The sequence below is a fragment of the Lemur catta genome, chromosome 1 (assembly GCF_020740605.2).
Source record: "Lemur catta isolate mLemCat1 chromosome 1, mLemCat1.pri, whole genome shotgun sequence".
Classification (NCBI taxonomy): domain Eukaryota; kingdom Metazoa; phylum Chordata; class Mammalia; order Primates; family Lemuridae; genus Lemur; species Lemur catta.
In genome coordinates this window covers 78,672,462-78,690,523 of record NC_059128.1, presented here as the reverse complement: position 1 = coordinate 78,690,523, position 18,062 = coordinate 78,672,462, and the positions used below count along the sequence as shown (strand labels likewise).

Here is an 18,062-nt window from a genome sequence, read left to right as displayed (position 1 = left end):
AGGTAAATATTAGGTTGAGGGAGTAGGCCAGAGCTCCTCCACTGTTCCTTTCTTACAAGCAGCAACTCTAGAGAAATAACTTTGCAAAATATGTTGTATTTTCTGAGTAGTCTGAGGTTTCTAATCATTATTTGAATAAAGGGATAGGGTTGGAAAAGAGAAGAAATCCTACAAAAGATTTTTCCAAGTTTTCCTAAGGGATTGCTCAAGGCCCAGGGCTCACCCACCGTGAAGAAGCGGACAGCATCAGAGATTTGCAGGAACTCCTTAGACTGTCCTGCAGACAACCGAGCATCCTTGCATTGAAAGCAGATCAATTTCCCATCTGGCTTACTGAACAGTTTCAGATTCTCTCCATGCTCTGGGCACTGTGGATGGCCCTTGAGCAGGGGTACCTTCTTAATCTTCTCTACCAGCTTTTCGAGTACAAGGTTGAATCTACAGTTGCTATACTGACATAGCATCTTACACTCAGGACAGAATGTTTCCTTTGCTCGCTGCTTCCAAAAATTTTGGATACAGGCTTGGCAGAAGTTGTGGCCGCAGCTTAGCATCAGTGGATCTTGGAACCAATCATGGCACAGTGGACAGTGTAGCTCCATAGTAATATCTTGTATCACCACTTTGGAGGGTACGTGGGTGACTGAATCATTCATTTTAACATAGTTGCCTGGTTCAGTGTTGGAGGAGAGGTTGGAGGATACCTTTGGAAAAGAACAGCTAAAATGAGTTTCTCTTTCTTGTCCATTTCAGCACTCCAAAATGGTGGGCTCCATTCCTAAAGGAGCTGAGAATTGGTGCAACTAGAGTAAAAGCACCATAATCTCTCCTTTGAAAGTGATCCAACAAATTCAGCGCTAACATCATAGTTTATTACACTATTTAAACTTTAATGGAGAACCAAGGCAGAGGAAGAAAGAGTATTCAACCAAAGAAATGTATTTTGTTTTACTTCCCTCTTTTCATCTACTATCTCCATGTATTAGTTGAAAGCTTTACTTTCAACTTCTGCTCTACTGGTTATTACTTTTATTTTGTTTTCTAGAAATCATGTACAAAGAACTGGAAGATCAATAATATTCCTCAGTCAGTGGCATATCATCAACCATCCAAGACTCCTCCTACTCCTTTTTGTAAAACATATTTCAGAAATATACAGAAAAAATGCAAAATCATAAGTCCGTAGCTCATTGACTTTTCATAAAATGAACATATCTATATGATAATTACACTGATAAAGAAACAGAACATTAGCACGTTCCCAAAAGCTCCTAAATCCTTGCTTCATGTCACCTCCCCTCACCAAGGTTGATCCCTATCCTGACTTCTAACACTATACGTTAATTTTGCCTGTTTTAAAACTTTATATAAATGCAACCATGGAATATAAACTCTTTTGTTGCTTGTTTCTTTTATTTAATGTGACATTTGTAAAATTTATCTCTACTGTTGTACATAATTGTAGTCCAATCATTCTCGTTGTATAATATTCCATTGTATGAATATGCCATAATTTACTTCTTTATTCTACTGTTGATAGTCTTTGGGATAGTTACCAGTTGGGGCTATTATAAACAGTGTTGCCAGGAAATTCTTGCACAGGACCTTTGGTGAGTATATGTATACATTTCTTTTGGGTATATTCCTGGGAGTAGATCATAGAATTGGCATATATTCAGCTTAGTAGATACTGCCAAGCTGTTTCCTAAGTAGTTGTATAAATTTATACTGCCACCAGTATTGTTCCAAATCCTTGTCAAAACTCAGTTTAGGTATATTCATTTAAGCTATGAATGTGTAGAAGTATTGTGGCTTTAATCTCCATTTGCCTGACAACTATGGATGTTGGGCCCATTTTCCTATGTTAATTGTCTGTTTGCATTCCTTCTTTGTGAAGTGCTTGCTCAAGGCACCTATTTTATTGTTGAGTTTTCTGTCTTTTTATTTATTCACAGAAGTTCTTCATGTATTCTAGATATGAATTTTAATCAAATACATGCATTACAAATATCTATTTTTACTCAGTGGGTTGTCATTTCACTTTGTTAATGATATCTATTATTGAACAAGAATTCTTAATTATTTTTTAAACTTTTTATTTTTATGTATAACACAAATACAGAAAGCAGCATAAAAGAAATATATAGCTTATTGAATTATTAATAGATAAGTGCTCATGAAAAGAGACAGAACCTTGCCAGATATCCCAGAAGCTCTTCACATACTCCTTACCACCTATATGACTTTCCCCTTATTCCTGAGATGACCACTGTCCTGAATTTTGTGTTAATCATTTCCTAACATCACTTTATGTTTTTAATACATATATACCTAAACGATATACTATTTTTTGCCTGATTTGATGTTTATATAAACGTGCATACACATACACACACATAGATATATATACAATTTTTTAGAGACAGGGTCTCACTCTGTCACCCAAGCTGGAGTATAGTGGTGTGATCATAACTCACTGCAACCTCAAGTACCTGGGCTTAACTTATCCTCCTGCCTCAGCCTTCAAAGTAGCTAGGACTACAGGCACACACTACCACATCCGGCTAATTTTGAAATTTTTTCTAGAAATGGGGTCTTGCTATGTTGTCCAGGCTGGTCTCGAACTCCTGGCCTCAAGTAATCCTCCCACTTTGGCCTCCCAAAGTGCTTGGATTATAGGCATGAACCACTGCACCAGGCCCCCAAATTATATATACATTTTAAATTGTTTTATTTGGGAAAAGTGCTTCTTTACAAAAGGGCAGCTGCAAAATACAGAGATCTCTGCAACAATTATTTGGTTTTTTGGTTTTTTTTTTTTTGAGACAGAGTCTCACTTTGTTGCCCAGGCTAGAGTGAGTGCCGTGGCGTCAGCCTAGCTCACAGCAACCTCAAACTCCTGGGCTTAAACGATCCTACTGCCTCAGCCTCCCGAGTAGTTGGGACTACTACAGGCATGTGCCACCATGCCCGGCTAATTTTTTCTATATATATATTTTAGTTGGCCAGATAATTTCTTTCTATTTTTTTTTTTTTTTTTTTTTTTTTTTAGTAGAGACGGGGTCTCGTTCTTGCTCAGGCTGGTCTCGAACTCCTGAGCTCAAGCAATCCACCCGCCTCGGCCTCCCAGAGTGCTAGGATTACAGGCGTGAGCCACCGCGCCCGGCCTGTTTTTTTCTTAAAGTGAAAGAATGGGTGGGATCCAAGGAATCAAAGCAGTGGATGGACAAACCAGGAGCATCTCCAAGTTATTTTCAGGAAAAAGAGCAACAAAATGCAAAGGTAAAATTTCTGATCAAGGAATTCTTCTAACTGAACTTTAGCTCATCTTATCAATTACCAACCCTTCCCTTTAGTGGAAAAGTATTACTTAATTGCTGCAAACCAACTATTCCACTATAATAAATACCTTAGAACATAGTTTTGAATCACATCTGTCAACCTGGAAAGCTCAGGGGTGGAATGAGGCAAATACCGACCAAAACAAACAGAAAAACCCGACAATAAGACTCCTCAAATGAGGACAAAGGTTTTTCAAAAAGTGCCTGGATTGGAAAGGCTAGATCGTAGAACATTAAATACAACTGTGTGTCCAAGAGCCAATTTGTGTTAATATATGGGATAACCAGATAGTTTTAACCTCTATGGCTAACCCCAATTTCTCTATGTATATAGACAGACAGAGCTAGCACTGCTATATTAACAACTACCAGTATACTGCTTTGTCCTTTAAGATCTATCTGCCACACAAAAGCTGAAACCACTAAACCAAGTTTTTCTACTAAGGCTAAGAATACTGCATCTATGCAGGGAGAAGCTTATCTCACACACTCACACTCACATCAAGTCTACCAGCCCTTGGGAGTCAACTTCCAACTCTGCATTGATTTTGTGACCCTGTATCTTTTATATGTATTCTTTCTCAATTTTCCTATCATGCAAAACACAGTAGAAATCTTAACACATTCACAACTGATTCTGGTTACCCAGTAGGATTACTTACATGCAATTAAACAAGAGATCAAAACCACAGAACAAGTGTACATGGTAGGGACTCCAGGGTAGGGAACAGGTATAAAAACACAGATGTACAGATTTCACTGCAAACCCCAAGGAACCACCTCCTAGTCTGTAGCAGAAGGCTACTTGCCAGCACCCGACACTCCTATTCTTAGACTCCAAAGCATGGCCAGTGCTTTTACTTTTGAACCTGGGGGGTGGTCCTCAAAGTGAGTGTGAAAAGTCCATAAACACAATCTGGTTGAAAACAAGATTGAAACCAACAAATCTGGTTTGTTGATAACACAACAAAGCTACACTAACTATCTGACAGTTAAAGTCCTGTTACAAAAAAACTAACTTTAAGATTTATTTATTTATTGTTTTTTGAGACAGAGTCTCGCTCTTTTGCCCTGGCGTCAGCCTAGCTCACAGCGACTTCAAACACCTGGGCTCAAGCAATCCTTCTGCCTCAGCCTCCCGAGTAGCTGAGACTACAGGCATGCGCCACCATGCCAGGCTAATTTTTTCTATATATTTTTAGTTGTCCAGATAATTTCCTTCTATTTTTTATTAGAGACAGGGTCTCGCTCTTCCTAAGGCTGGTCTCGAACTCCTGACCTCGAGTGATCCTCCTGCCTGGGACCTCGGCCTCCCAGAGTTGCTAGGATTATAGGCGTGAGCCACCGTGCCCAGCCTAAGATTTATTTTTGTAACTTTTTTTTTTTTTTTTTGAGACAGAGTCTCACTTTGTTGCCCGGGCTAGAGTAAGTGCCGTGGCGTCAGCCTAGCTCACAGCAACCTCAAACTCCCGGGCTTAAGCGATCCTGCTGCCTGAACCTCCCAAGTAGCTGGGACTACAGGCATGCGCTACCATGCCAGGCTAATTTTTTCTATATATATTTTTAGTTGTCCAGATAATTTTTTTTATTTCTATTTTTAGTAGAGACGGGGTCTCGATCAGGCTGGTCTCGAACTCCTGACCTCGAGCGATCCACCCGCCTCGGCCTCCCAGAGTGCTAGGATTACAGGTGTGAGCCACCATGCCCGGCCTATTTTTGTAACTTTTTAAACAGAGAAAACAACACACTCCTTGGGGAAAGGTGAGGGATTGAGAAGACAGGCTCTGGGTAAAAATCATTACAACAGAACCTGGAGTTGACAGGCCTGCCTAAAAGAGAAACACAGGCACTACCACACCAGCACAGGGGACAGCTACTGTCTGAGGCTCGGCAGCCCAGTTCACGCGCCACGCAAGGTTGCTATAGATCCAAGTCATAAAAATCTTCTAGCACATCAATAAACAAGTCCCACTCATCTTCAGAATCTGTCAGTGCGTTGTCCCCACTTGTAGCCAAAAGCATAAGCGAAATCTCGGCCAGCTCAAAGATGACAACCTCTTCTTCGTTGTTGTCAAAGGGAGTGCTGTTCTCTGCTTCCTCAATGAACTTCCAGAAGTGGTTCATTCGTTGGGCCCGGTATCTGCTTGATGTTCCCACTTTCTGTCTCTGTGGCCCCTCTCTACGGCCGTCAGGGTACGCATGCGCGCAACAACAGTTCCCTCCAAATGGGAGGCTCCCACGTCTTTCACCAAAATGCCTGCACGCCTTGTTGCTCATTACCTCCTTGTATTTCTGAATGAGTTTCTGCTTCTCTTCTTTGTCCTCCACCCAGTACTCACTTGGAATGACAAACTTAGATGTGATCCGGCATTCTGGGCAGGACTTTATGATCTTGCTGTCAAATTGCTTTGCATTCCTCCACTTGCGAATACACTTGAGACAGTAGGTGTGGTTGCAGTTGGAGAGGATCCCGAAGCGGCGCTCACTGGGGTTGCCTTTCTCATAGACCACTTCCATGCAGATCCCACACACCTTGTCCTTGCTGCGCTGCACAGCAAATGAGCGCTCCATGACCTTCTCATGGGCCTCAATGCAAGATTTTATATGTTGTGATCTCTGGGCAGCATCCGTTGGATGTAGGACCTGCAGCCCACACATATCACATGAATATCCATGGAGATACACACAGTTCTCCCCATACCGGCAGTCTCCCACTGCAGCATAGGGGCAAAGCTGCTTCTTTGTTTTCACAGCGGTTTGCTTTTTCTGTGATTCCTCTTTGGTCACTGAGCCCTGCAGGGGTGCGTCAGTGCAGAAAGGGGTAGTACGGCCACGGTAGGGCTGTCCAGGAACAAACTCGATAGCATTCACCCAGTCCTCTGAACCTGGTCCTACAGTTGCCAAGTTTGAATTTCTTGACTTAGCTTTGCCTGCATCCATTTTAGCAGGTGGCCCGACTGCTGAAGGGAGACTTGGGGAAGCCGCAGGAGATGATTTTGCAGCTAGGTCTGTCGCAGTTGCTTTTCCCTGTTTCAATGGCTTCCTATGGTCATATCTGCAGCGGTCTCCGTAAACACGGTACCCTCGCTGAAAATCCGTGCACACTGCACCATACGGCCTGTCAGAGAGGTCATGCGAGTATCGACAGTTATCTCCTTCCTTACAAACCCGGTGTACAAAATACCTGCAGGTGACCTGTTTAGTCCAGGCGCCGCCGCTGCGGTCGCTGCCGCCGCGCCTTACGCCTGCCCCCGGAGCCGGGGCGGCGACCGTGGGGAGAGGGGTTGGGGAGGCCGCTGCCATCGCCGCCGCTGCCGCCTCTGCTCCTGACGTTGTGGCTGTCGCTCCGGGAGCCGCAGCCTCCGCCATTACTGTTTATCCCCCGCAGCAATGGCCCCGGAACTTCCGGGACCACGTAGTTCCGGTCCGTCGGCGGAGAGAAGGGGGCGCGGCGAGGGAGGGGGACTGAGGCGCCCGCTCGGTCCCCGCCCGCCCCGGGCCGCGCCCTGTGCGCTCTCCCAAATTATATTTTATATATTCGTCCTTGCCTTCCTTTCCTCGCTGTGTCTCCTGTGTTCTAACACAGTTATAGATTTATTCTTTTTATATAAATTTTATGGGATTTTGAAAGGAGGATAAGTATGTGCAGCCTGCTTGCACTGAAAGCATTTAAAGGGAAAACTATTGGTCACAGCAGCTTGGGTCAAGGAATGAAAGTCAGGTAAGTGTCTTAGTCCATTTGTGTTTGCTATAAAAGAATACTTGAGTCTGGGCAATTTATAAAGAAAAAAGGTTTATTTGGCCCATGGTTCTGCAAACTGTACAAGAAGCATGGCACCAGCATCTACTTCTGGCGAGGGCTCAGGCTGCTTCCACTCATGGTGGAAAACAAAGGGGAGCTGGTGTGTGCAGAGATTATATGGCAGGAGCAGAAGCAAGAGGAGGGTGAGCTGCCAGGCTCTTTTTTACAATCAGTTCTCTTGGGAGCTAATAGAGCAAGAACTCATTCATTACCATAAGGACAGCACTAAGCCATTTATGAGGGATCTGCCCCCATGACCCAAACACCTCTTCATTAGACCCCACCTCCAATGTTAGGATCAAATTTCAAAGGTTTGGGGGAACAAATATCTAAGCCATAGCAATAAGCGATCAACAGACCAAAAAGCCTGGGAAGGAAGAGGTTGCAAAGGAAATACACTAGGGAACAAGGGCTTTTAAAAGCTCCCACATAGACCAGGTAATCAAAAAGCCCATGAGCATGTCCTGGTATGGACACATGCTCAAAAAAAGCCTGAGAAGACCCTGAGCTTTCACCTCTGGCTGACCATCGGGCCCCACGTGAGCAGAAAATAAAGGTTAAGGCAGAGCTGTAAATAGCCTGGCTAAGTGTTAAAGGAACATCACAACACAGAGCCAATTGGCAAAGATTGGAAGAGTACTTTTTTGTTTTTATTTCTTATTCTTGGCTCCAGGCATTTGAGGAAGCTCTGTCAAAACACTAGCTGACCACTGAACTAATCGAACACAGGTTTCAGTGGCTACATATAACAAAGACTTTATAAAAATAGTTTAGAAAAGTCACTAAGCAAGCAAACAGTAGCAACCCACAACAAGCAGCAACAACTAACTCTAGGAATAGAGAGAATATGATACTACAAGAACACTGAAAAACTCACTAAAATTCATCAATAAGAAATTTTGACACATTGGCCTTTATATTCTGAGTTATCATCATCTCTGCCAGTTTCCACTTCTTATAAAATTTAATTTCATTATATGTATATTAATCATTAAGATCAGATTCCAATTTCCTCTATCATTCCTTTAGTTTTACTCATTTCTGTCCTTAGCAGTTGAAGCAAACAGGGCTATAAGCATTTTGCTTATAATTTCTAGACAAAAAAATAAACACTACTGCCTATACCTATTATATTCTTATTCCTTTAAGGCCAATCAGTAAAAATAGACACTTTTTCATAATAGCAAAAAAAGTTATTTTTGTGATAGTGAGCTTCCCATTATTTTAAATATTCAGGCATGTGCCAGAAAGGAGTGAATTAAGTGACTTAAAATCTCTTTTAACTCTGAGAAGCTCTGAGAAGTCTGAAAGTTCAGAATCTTTCCTTCTTATGTGAAAATGGCATAACTTGTGAAGCAGAAATGTATCTTGCTCTTGTGTTTGATCTGGCTGTGCCATATGGTTTGTCTCTAGATGAATTGTATTTCTCTGCTCTTAAAGTTAATTCTTCAGAAAATCTGCCCATCAAAGTTTAAGAATTACTTTGGAAGAATAAAGGCTGGAAAGCAATAAATAAACTTTCCTTAAATATTTTATTAACCATTATTTCAAAAATTTATAACCCAAAACTTCTCAGGAAAAGAAATCTCTGGTAAAAATGAAATATTTCTTCTGCACATTTCCAAGGACTTCATAACTCTAATCCTTGCCTTTTCTTTGCTCTTTGAGAATGTGCACAATGAGTGGAAAGAGGAGACATGCTTTCTTACAAAGTGATTCCTGCCAGTCAGGGCTTTACAAGGACGAGCATTGATTCCTGACTTCAGTTTCTCTCCTTCTGCCTTAAGGTCAGATTTTCCCTAAAAGGGCTGGCAATGGATGTGATTTCCTAAAAGATTTCCAGGTACAAAAATTTCAGAATCTCTTTTGGTTTCCAATTGTATATGTCCCTCTAGAGCAGTAGGAAATTACTCCAAATATTTTGCTTCACAAATTTGATCCATTTAATAATTCAATTACACAAAACATATTAATTGGCTCTTCGTTGACTCAATGGTTAAGATAATAGGCTTTGGGGTCAGGTAAGGAGTTCAAATATGTGACCCTGGCAAGATACTTAAACTCTTTAAGCTTCAGTTTCCTTAAAAATGGGGTAATAATACCTATTCTCATAGAGTTCTTATGAAGATTAAATAAAATACTATATATGAAGCCTTTTGCACAGTGAATGCTCAGTGAATATTAGCTAATGTAATTAATCCCTTATTTTATAGCAGAGGATAAATTGATATAACTTTGCAGAAAGTTATATTATAGTGCCTTCAGGATGTGCTACTACTTGATGACTAGCCACTAGAAGTGGCTTCAATGTCAGTACCTAAGGGTGTGATGGTATAAGTAAACATTCAATGATGCCAGCTTTGTATCTACGCCCATACTTCCCAGGGCATAGAAATAAGTAACATAGAAGCTTTGTCCATGAGCTGCCCACATCTGGACCTTCACCACATTTGTGGCCAGGGCAAAGTGCAACTAGAAGCTCCTGGCTTCTATTTTTCAATTTGCATATCATCTCCCCCTGAAGGATAAAAAACAAATATTGACAGAAGATTTATTCTGAGGCAAAATTCCTGAGGGTTGGTCCAGAGGTTATTCTCCTGCTCCTGAGAGGGAAACTGGAGCTCAGAGGAATGTGAACTTGCTCTGACACTCAAGTCAGTGGTAGGATCAGGGAATTCAAAGAATTCTATCCCAAAGGCCAGAGCTATCTCCATCTCCTGTGTGTCATCTTGAGAATTTGAGTACCCAGAACTGCTCTGCTCCTCATTCTTAACCCTCCATTCCCAATTAGAAGTTTGTATTTACCTGTACTTATGGGCTTAGTTTCTCTCTTATTCAGATTTATTCTAGCCAGGGAAGCATGGCTAAGAATCTTTTGCCTCATCATCAGATTCCATTCTCACTGATAACTATTTATGTTGTCCTCATCTCATCCCTGGATTATCACCCTTTATGTACCCAAATACTTTGCTTAAGTCCCTAGCCATTTGCTTCATAGTTTCCCACACAGCCTGTGTTCCTTATCTCTGATACCTATCTCCCCAAACCCAGGCAAAACCTGGGTATTGCATGTCTGGACCTAATATAGCCATTTTCTCCTTGAATGTTACCTCTCCACCATTCTCTGCAGCCTCCTTTTCTGAAACTATCAGACAGACATTCAGAGCTTCTCACTCTAGTCTCCATTATTCTTAATTTCTTTTTCACATTTTCATAGCTCTCTGTGCTTTGCTCTGGACATTTCTCCCATTCTTGTTTTATAGATGCTATTTATTTCTTGTTTCTTTAAACATCTTTTTTTGTTTGTTTTTGTTTTTATTTTAGGAGACAAGGGTTTGCTATGTTGCCCAGACTAGCCACAGACTCCTGGGCTCAAGCCATCCTCCTTCAGCCTCCAGAGTAGTGGGATTATGGGATTATGGGCTCGTACCACCGCACCAAGCTATGTTTTTGAAAACATCTTTGAATGAGGTGAGTTCTTCCTGAACCAGCTATTTGCATGAGACTTGTATGAGGGTGTAGGTGGAACCATATTTGAGGCTATTTTCTTTATGAAACAATGTGTGCATGAGTTCTTTTTTCCTCATGATCAGCATTGCAGGGTTTCTTACAACGAAGAGTCTGTCTCCTCACTATACCTCACCAACAGACTGCTTGCTGCAAATATGGCTTATTTGTCTTTGTTCAACTTCACCTTCCCTATATCTCAAATTTTTGTGACAAATGGGTGTAAGGAAGCTCCAGCTTAAGTCTGCTTGCCTGTTTTCATTGTTCTGTACAACAGCTTGTGGGTCTTGGCCCATAGGATGGGGTATTTTCTTGGAGAACTATGTCACTCTCCCTTTGTGTAAGATCTGCATCCCTAGGCATCCTCTTTCACATTCCTGCTTGATTTTCACTACATTTGGCAGTACTTTCTCATAGATTATAGTCCAAGCTATTTGTTGCCTCTAGTTTCATTGCAATGGTTAGTCTATTTTTCATTTTCCTTATAGTTTTGACTTAAAGATGGGTGAGTTTCTAAGAAAATCACTGTTTTTATTCTACCACTTAAAAACCAAAGCTTAAATTATTTTTGACACTTTATCCAACATCTGTGTATTTAGAGAAGGGTGTCAATGTACCATCTTAGCAAGATTGGGTAATGGACTTTCAGCAGTAATCAGTATGGATGCCTTTCCTCACAGATTACAAATTGAATTTCTCTCCAGGCCACAGGAATGAGGACTCAAAGCCAATATTTAGCAGTGTTATAAAAAATATTATGTGCTATTCTTTGCACACTTGAATTTTAAACTAAGACTAATTCGTAATACCCACTAGATATCTTAATTGCAGTAACTGTCACTGTCATAGTCCATGCTAAAGGTCAGGCCTACACATATCACGTGGCCACCACTCCCTCTCCCAGGTCACCGATGGGCTTCAAACCCATTCCATAGACTGTCCAGCAATCCAAGATGTGACCTAATACAAAAAGATGATCTGGCAAAGCAAAACCTCTTGTGAATTTGAATCTGGAAACAAAGGGAGAATCCAGAAATTGACAGCAGGAGCAAAAGCTTAAAGATTGCCATGAGGCAGTGTTTGGGACATGAAAGGTCATGGCATGGACAGTCATAAGGAAATAGAGTAAAGGAGATGAATTTTGAATAGAAGACAGAGGAAATGTAGAGATGCAGGATCGAGGGAGTCACTTAGTTGGTAGAGACAAGACTTATAGACTTATAGAGAGAAACAAATATGGAAAATGGCTGTTTATATTAACCACAGCACTGTCGTTTGGCTCTTCCTGGATTCCTATACCTATAATAATGCCTTGTTCAACAAATGTGGTAGAGGAATGAGTGTTTATCCTCACAGTAAGTGAGGTTACCTCTTTGCTTAAGGTAACTTGTCTGAATCTCTGTTCTTGTAATGGACCCTCTACCCCAGCACTCTGTTGAAATTTTTTCTTAGAGCGCTGGGGTAGAGTTTGCTAAACACTCATTTAATGATACTCTCCAACTTCCTTGACTTATTTAATCTATCGTTTGGCCCTTGTGATGCAATACTGTCCTAGTTTTCCTGTATCTGATCACTCCTATGCTCTGGCCAGTTTCTATTCCTCTTCTCATTCTCTTAAGTATAAATCGTCACCATGGTCTGTCTTCAGCTGTCTTCTAGCGCTATAATCTCTTCTTATCAAATGAACCATTCATTTCTATGACTTCTTATACAACCTCTATAAAGGTATCTCCCAAATCTGTATCTCTGAGCCCAAGACTGGGTCCTTGAAAATCAACATGACTGAAACGGAGCTCATATTTCTCCCTAAATCACTTCCCTCTCTTGACTTCCCTATTTGTATTGATTGCACCACCAATCTTCCAGTTTTGAAATCTGAGTTATTTGCAGTAACTGTCACTCCTATAGTCCATGCTAAAGGTCAGGCCTACACATATCATGTGGCCACCACTCCCTCTCTCAGGTTTGACACCCATCTGTGAGTTTTATTTTATTCTATTCTTCCTTCCTCATCATCTAATCAGCTGCAAAGTCTGGTTAATAATAATAATAATTGTTAATGCTTCTCTGTCTCCAAAATCTTCTGTTGTTCTTCATAGCCTATCAAATTAAGTTTTGTAAGTTTTTTTTTTAAAAAGGGCCCCAGAATTCAGAAGTTTCTACAACATATTGAAAATTCATATTTCTGGTATTATTTCCTATGGCTATGTTGTATGCTTAAAATTTTTAATTCACCATCCTTTTGCATATTAATAATTCATTTAAGTTTCATTAACTAAAAGATAACAAAAGATTTAAAAACAAGATTAATTCACTTTTTGTATGAGGCTGAGTGGGCAATTCTGTGGAAATGATGAGAAAAATATGTTTATTCTCCACCCTCACAATATGTGCTTAGAAGACCACACCCAGAAAAATGTACCCACCAGGGAATATGCAAGTACAGAAAAAGATTGCATTTTAAGCCAATCAGGGCTTAAAATGCAATGTCTTGAAAACTTTAAAAATAGAATAAGATAAAACTTGTAGGAGAACCTGGACACTTGAAGATGTTCTAGGAAAAAGGATACCTACCAGAGTCAGTTTGTAATCCTGGTGAATGCAGTGTCTTTTGAAGGTGGATATCATTTAGGAATTTTATTCCATGTGTTTTAAATATATATTTAAAGTAAACAGTGGTTGCCAGTGCTGGGACAAGGGGGAATGGGGAGTGACTGATAATTATGGGATTTCTTTTGGGGGTAATAAAAATGTTCTGGAATTAGATAGTGGTGATGGTTGTACAACTTTGTGAATATGCTAAAAACCATTGAATTGTACACTTTAAAAGGGTGAACTTTATGATATGAAATATATATTTAGTGTTATTGTTTATATTATATGATTGGTTTGTTTATGGTTAATTCATAAAATATATTATTGATTGGTTTTTTATGGTTAATTCATCTTGCCAGCTAAGGTTTTGCCAATTACTCTGACTTTCAAGAATTTATCCTCTGCTATAAAATAAGGGATTAATTACATTAGCTAATATTCACTGAGCATTCACTGTGCAAAAGGCTTCATATATAGTATTTTATTTAATCTTCATAAGAACTCTATGAGAATAGGTATTATTACCCCATTTTTAAGGAAACTGAAGCTTAAAGAGTTTAAGTATCTTGCCAGGGTCACATATTTGAACTCCTTACCTGACCCCAAAGCCTATTATCTTAACCATTGAGTCAACGAAGAGCCAATTAATATGTTTTGTGTAATTGAATTATTAAATGGATCAAATTTGTGAAGCAAAATATTTGGAGTAATTTCCTACTGCTCTAGAGGGACATATACAATTGGAAACCAAAAGAGATTCTGAAATTTTTGTACCTGGAAATCTTTTAGGAAATCACATCCATTGCCAGCCCTTTTAGGGAAAATCTGACCTTAAGGCAGAAGGAGAGAAACTGAAGTCAGGAATCAATGCTTGTCCTTGTAAAGCCCTGACTGGCAGGAATCACTTTGTAAGAAAGCATGTCTCCTCTTTCCACTCATTGTGCACATTCTCAAAGAGCAAAGAAAAGGCAAGGATTAGAGTTATGAAGTCCTTGGAAATGTGCAGAAGAAATATTTCATTTTTACCAGAGATTTCTTTTCCTGAGAAGTTTTGGGTTATAAATTTTTGAAATAATGGTTAATAAAATATTTAAGGAAAGTTTATTTATTGCTTTCCAGCCTTTATTCTTCCAAAGTAATTCTTAAACTTTGATGGGCAGATTTTCTGAAGAATTAACTTTAAGAGCAGAGAAATACAATTCATCTAGAGACAAACCATATGGCACAGCCAGATCAAACACAAGAGCAAGATACATTTCTGCTTCACAAGTTATGCCATTTTCACATAAGAAGGAAAGATTCTGAACTTTCAGACTTCTCAGAGCTTCTCAGAGTTAAAAGAGATTTTAAGTCACTTAATTCACTCCTTTCTGGCACATGCCTGAATATTTAAAATAATGGGAAGCTCACTATCACAAAAATAACTTTTTTTGCTATTATGAAAAAGTGTCTATTTTTACTGATTGGCCTTAAAGGAATAAGAATATAATAGGTATAGGCAGTAGTGTTTATTTTTTTGTCTAGAAATTGTAAGCAAAATGCTTATAGCCCTGTTTGCTTCAACTGCTAAGGACAGAAATGAGTAAAACTAAAGGAATGATAGAGGAAATTGGAATCTGATCTTAATGATTAATATACATATAATGAAATTAAATTTTATAAGAAGTGGAAACTGGCAGAGATGATGATAACTCAGAATATAAAGGCCAATGTGTCAAAATTTCTTATTGATGAATTTTAGTGAGTTTTTCAGTGTTCTTGTAGTAAATAAACATTTTCTTTTGTCTGTCTGACAATCAAGTAAACAGTAAGTTCAGAAGAATATAACTTTATTTTAGCTCTGAAGAGTTCTTAAAGGAAAGAATTTAATTAAAAATGTTTAACTCCTGTGAGAATCAACTCTGCTTTAAATATAAAATATAATATGTGAGCAAACCAAGTTACACATAATAGTTTTTTAATCTAAAACTAATGAAACGATTACATTAACAAGGAAGGTAAATTTTTGTATAGCAGGTAGTTTAATTTTTCTCAAAATGTTTTGGTGGATTTCATTACTTCCCTACCAGCTTCTCTAATCTAAATTCTCAGTTATTCCAAGGTCTGGAGAGAGCATAGCAGCTACAAGCTGTCAAAAGTTAAATACTTCCCTTTATGAATTTCCTTTCATGCTCCCAAATCCATACCCCTGTTGATCCTGTTTTTCACACTATGCCTAGAAAACCTGCTAAGTTAGAAAAAAGTAACTAACCTCCGTGAAGCTCAGTCATCAGGCCATGAGAGGGCAGAATTGGACACTTGGATCAGAGCTCAGCAGGCCCAGGATGGCTGCACACCAGGAGTCGGGGACTGGTTAGTTTGCTAGGAATGGGCTCAGAGCATGACGGAAGGAAGAAAAGTTCAGGAGCTGGAGAGAAGGGGTAAGGCCAGACTGAGATCTGGCAGATTCCATGACAGTTTGTCAGTTGCTTTGATCATTATTTGCTTAAGAAAAAGAGAAACCCTGATTGGAATAGCTTACCTGTCTACACTTTTTATTTGGAGGGGAAGAGGGCAGCTCATTTAGATTCGAGGTGGTAGTCTAATCTTAAGGTTCACAGATCCTCATTTCTGGACTAGGCTGCTGCTCTACGAAAGAGGAAATAAACACCATCATCAGCCTATAAGCCTAATGCATGAGAAATCACTACCTCACCCCTGCTTATGACCCCATCAACAGCATCAAGACACCGGCTGCATGGCTTTAATAGAGAGCTAGTATACCTCTCACATTCCATTGAAATAGCCCCAACTCTATCTCTGAGAAAGAAACACAGGCCTGGAAAAATCCCAGGTTCTAAGAAAGCAGGATGAGAAAAGCCTTATTTCATACAGCTTTCTTCTGCAGTTTTAGCTTGCAGAGATACATACCAGCACTGCGCTCCTGAGTGACCTGTAAACAGCCATCGTAGAACCGCTTTTTCCTACAGTGATTCCTCTAACTCAATATATTTTCTTGAATGTCTAGTTTTTGCCTAGCTGTTCAGCCTTAATACCCACAACTCTTTCCCCAGTGTTTGGAATTGCCCAAATATGTCATGCTTCTGCAGCTTTGCACATGCTATCCTTCCTGCTGAGGGTCTCTCTTCCCACACGCCCCAGTCATTACCTCTTTACCAAACTCTTCTGTAACCACCCCTCCTTTACCCACTCCCTTGACCCTTGTAGAAAATATTTCTGGCTCTATACCAGAGTTTCCAACCTTAACACTACTGATATTTTCGATCAGCTAAGTCTTTATTGTGGGGGGCTGCCCTGTGAATTTTAGGTTGTTTAGCAGCATCCCTGGCCTCTACACACTAGATGTCAGTAGCACCCGCCACCCTAGTCATGAAAAAAATGTCTCCAGACATTGCCAACATCTTCTGGGGTTGGGGGTTGGAATTACCCCCTCAGCTGAGAACTACTGTTTTACACATTTCTATAGCACCCTAGGTCTTTGTACATGTCTACACTACTCTGTCTTGCTCACCTTGACCATACATGGCATTTGTTGGATCAAATTCTTTGTCTAATAAATGGCTATGAGATGCTGGTGATCACTTAGAAACTAGAAGCCAAAAAAATTAATTTTGTTTTATCTCATTTTTGTTGTTGGCTAAAATACTTAACGATGCTTAGTATGAATGATTATACGAAAGCCTGGCATCTGCACATTCTTGAACCTTAGCCCAGGTTAAAGACTGAGAATACTAGCCTAGAAGATGGAAGCCTTGTCTCCCACCAGAGCACTGAGTGACCATAGCTAAGACATTTAACTCCTCTGCGTATTAGATCCTCCTTTAAAAATGTGAATTCCTAAGACTCCCTTCCACCTCTAGAAGCCTCTGATTCCAAATCCCAAGCTTCACAAAGGGGTACTTCAGGCCTTTATTTCACTATTTAAAAACAAAGTGAGGGGCAGAGTAGATGTGATGTCTAAGAAAGCACACACAAGTTTTACAATATAATTAGTAGGGAAAAAGTCATAAAGTTATTTTTATTTTCCAAATCTCAATTTTATCACATGCAAAATAGGGATGATAATATCTACCTTATAGGATTGTTGTGAGGATTAAAGGAGATGATGTATGTAAAGTGAGCACATAGCGAATACCCCAAAAATGGTAATAGCTGTTATTATTATTGCAACTAACATTGGTATGGCAAATCAACTTTTTGTCTTGAAATACGTAAAGAGACATACAGGCATACCTCAGAGATTATTGCGGGTTCAGTTCCAGACTGCTGCAATAAAGCAAATGTCACAATAAAAAAAGATTACACATTTTGGTTTCCCAGTGCATATAGTTTCCACTATACTGCAGTCTACTAAGTGTGCAATAGCATTGTGTCTAAAAAATGTACATATCTTAATGAAAAAATAATTTATTGCTGAAAAATCCTAACAATCATCTGAGCCTTCAGAAAGTCATAATCTTTTTGCTGGTGGAGGGTCTTGCCTCAACGTTGACTTCTGCTGACTGATCAGGGTGGTGGTTGCTAAAGGTTGAGTGGCTGTGGCAATTTCTTAAAATAAGACAATGGAGTTTGCAACGTCAATTGACTCTTCCTTTCACAAAAGATTTCTCTTTAGCATGCAATGCTATTTGATAGCATTTTGCCCATAGTAGAATTTCTTTCAAAATTGGAATCAATCCTCTCAACCTTTGCTGCTGCTTTATCAACTAGATTGATACTGTAATATTCTAAATCCTTTGTTGTCACTTCAATAATGTTCACAGCATTTTTTTTTTTTTTTTGAGACAGAGTTTCACTCTGTTGCCCTGGGTAGAGTG

General features: G+C 39.7%; 1 protein-coding gene and 1 long non-coding RNA gene across 2 annotated transcripts in view; one reads left to right on the top strand and one right to left on the bottom strand.

Moving 5' to 3' along the window:
* Window positions 1-5,007: 5,007 nt before the first annotated feature.
* On the bottom strand, window positions 5,008-6,746 carry LOC123622042 (E3 ubiquitin-protein ligase makorin-1-like). Its single transcript, XM_045528087.1, has one exon. The coding sequence runs from the start codon at window positions 6,708-6,710 to the stop codon at window positions 5,262-5,264; it is 1,449 nt and encodes a 482-aa protein (XP_045384043.1). The 5' UTR covers window positions 6,711-6,746; the 3' UTR covers window positions 5,008-5,261.
* A 29-nt stretch (window positions 6,747-6,775) lies between these two features.
* Window positions 6,776-18,062, top strand: part of LOC123622090 — a 29,033-nt gene continuing 17,746 nt past the window's right edge. The window contains exons 1-2 of the long non-coding RNA XR_006729410.1: window positions 6,776-7,062; window positions 10,468-10,614. This is a non-coding gene — a long non-coding RNA (uncharacterized LOC123622090). The remainder of the gene's footprint in view (window positions 7,063-10,467; window positions 10,615-18,062) is intronic.

Coding starts and splice junctions, on each gene's coding strand:
- LOC123622042 (XM_045528087.1), bottom strand. CDS start 6,710: ATGGCGGAGGCTGCGGCTCCCGGAGCGACAGCCACAACGTCAGGAGCA.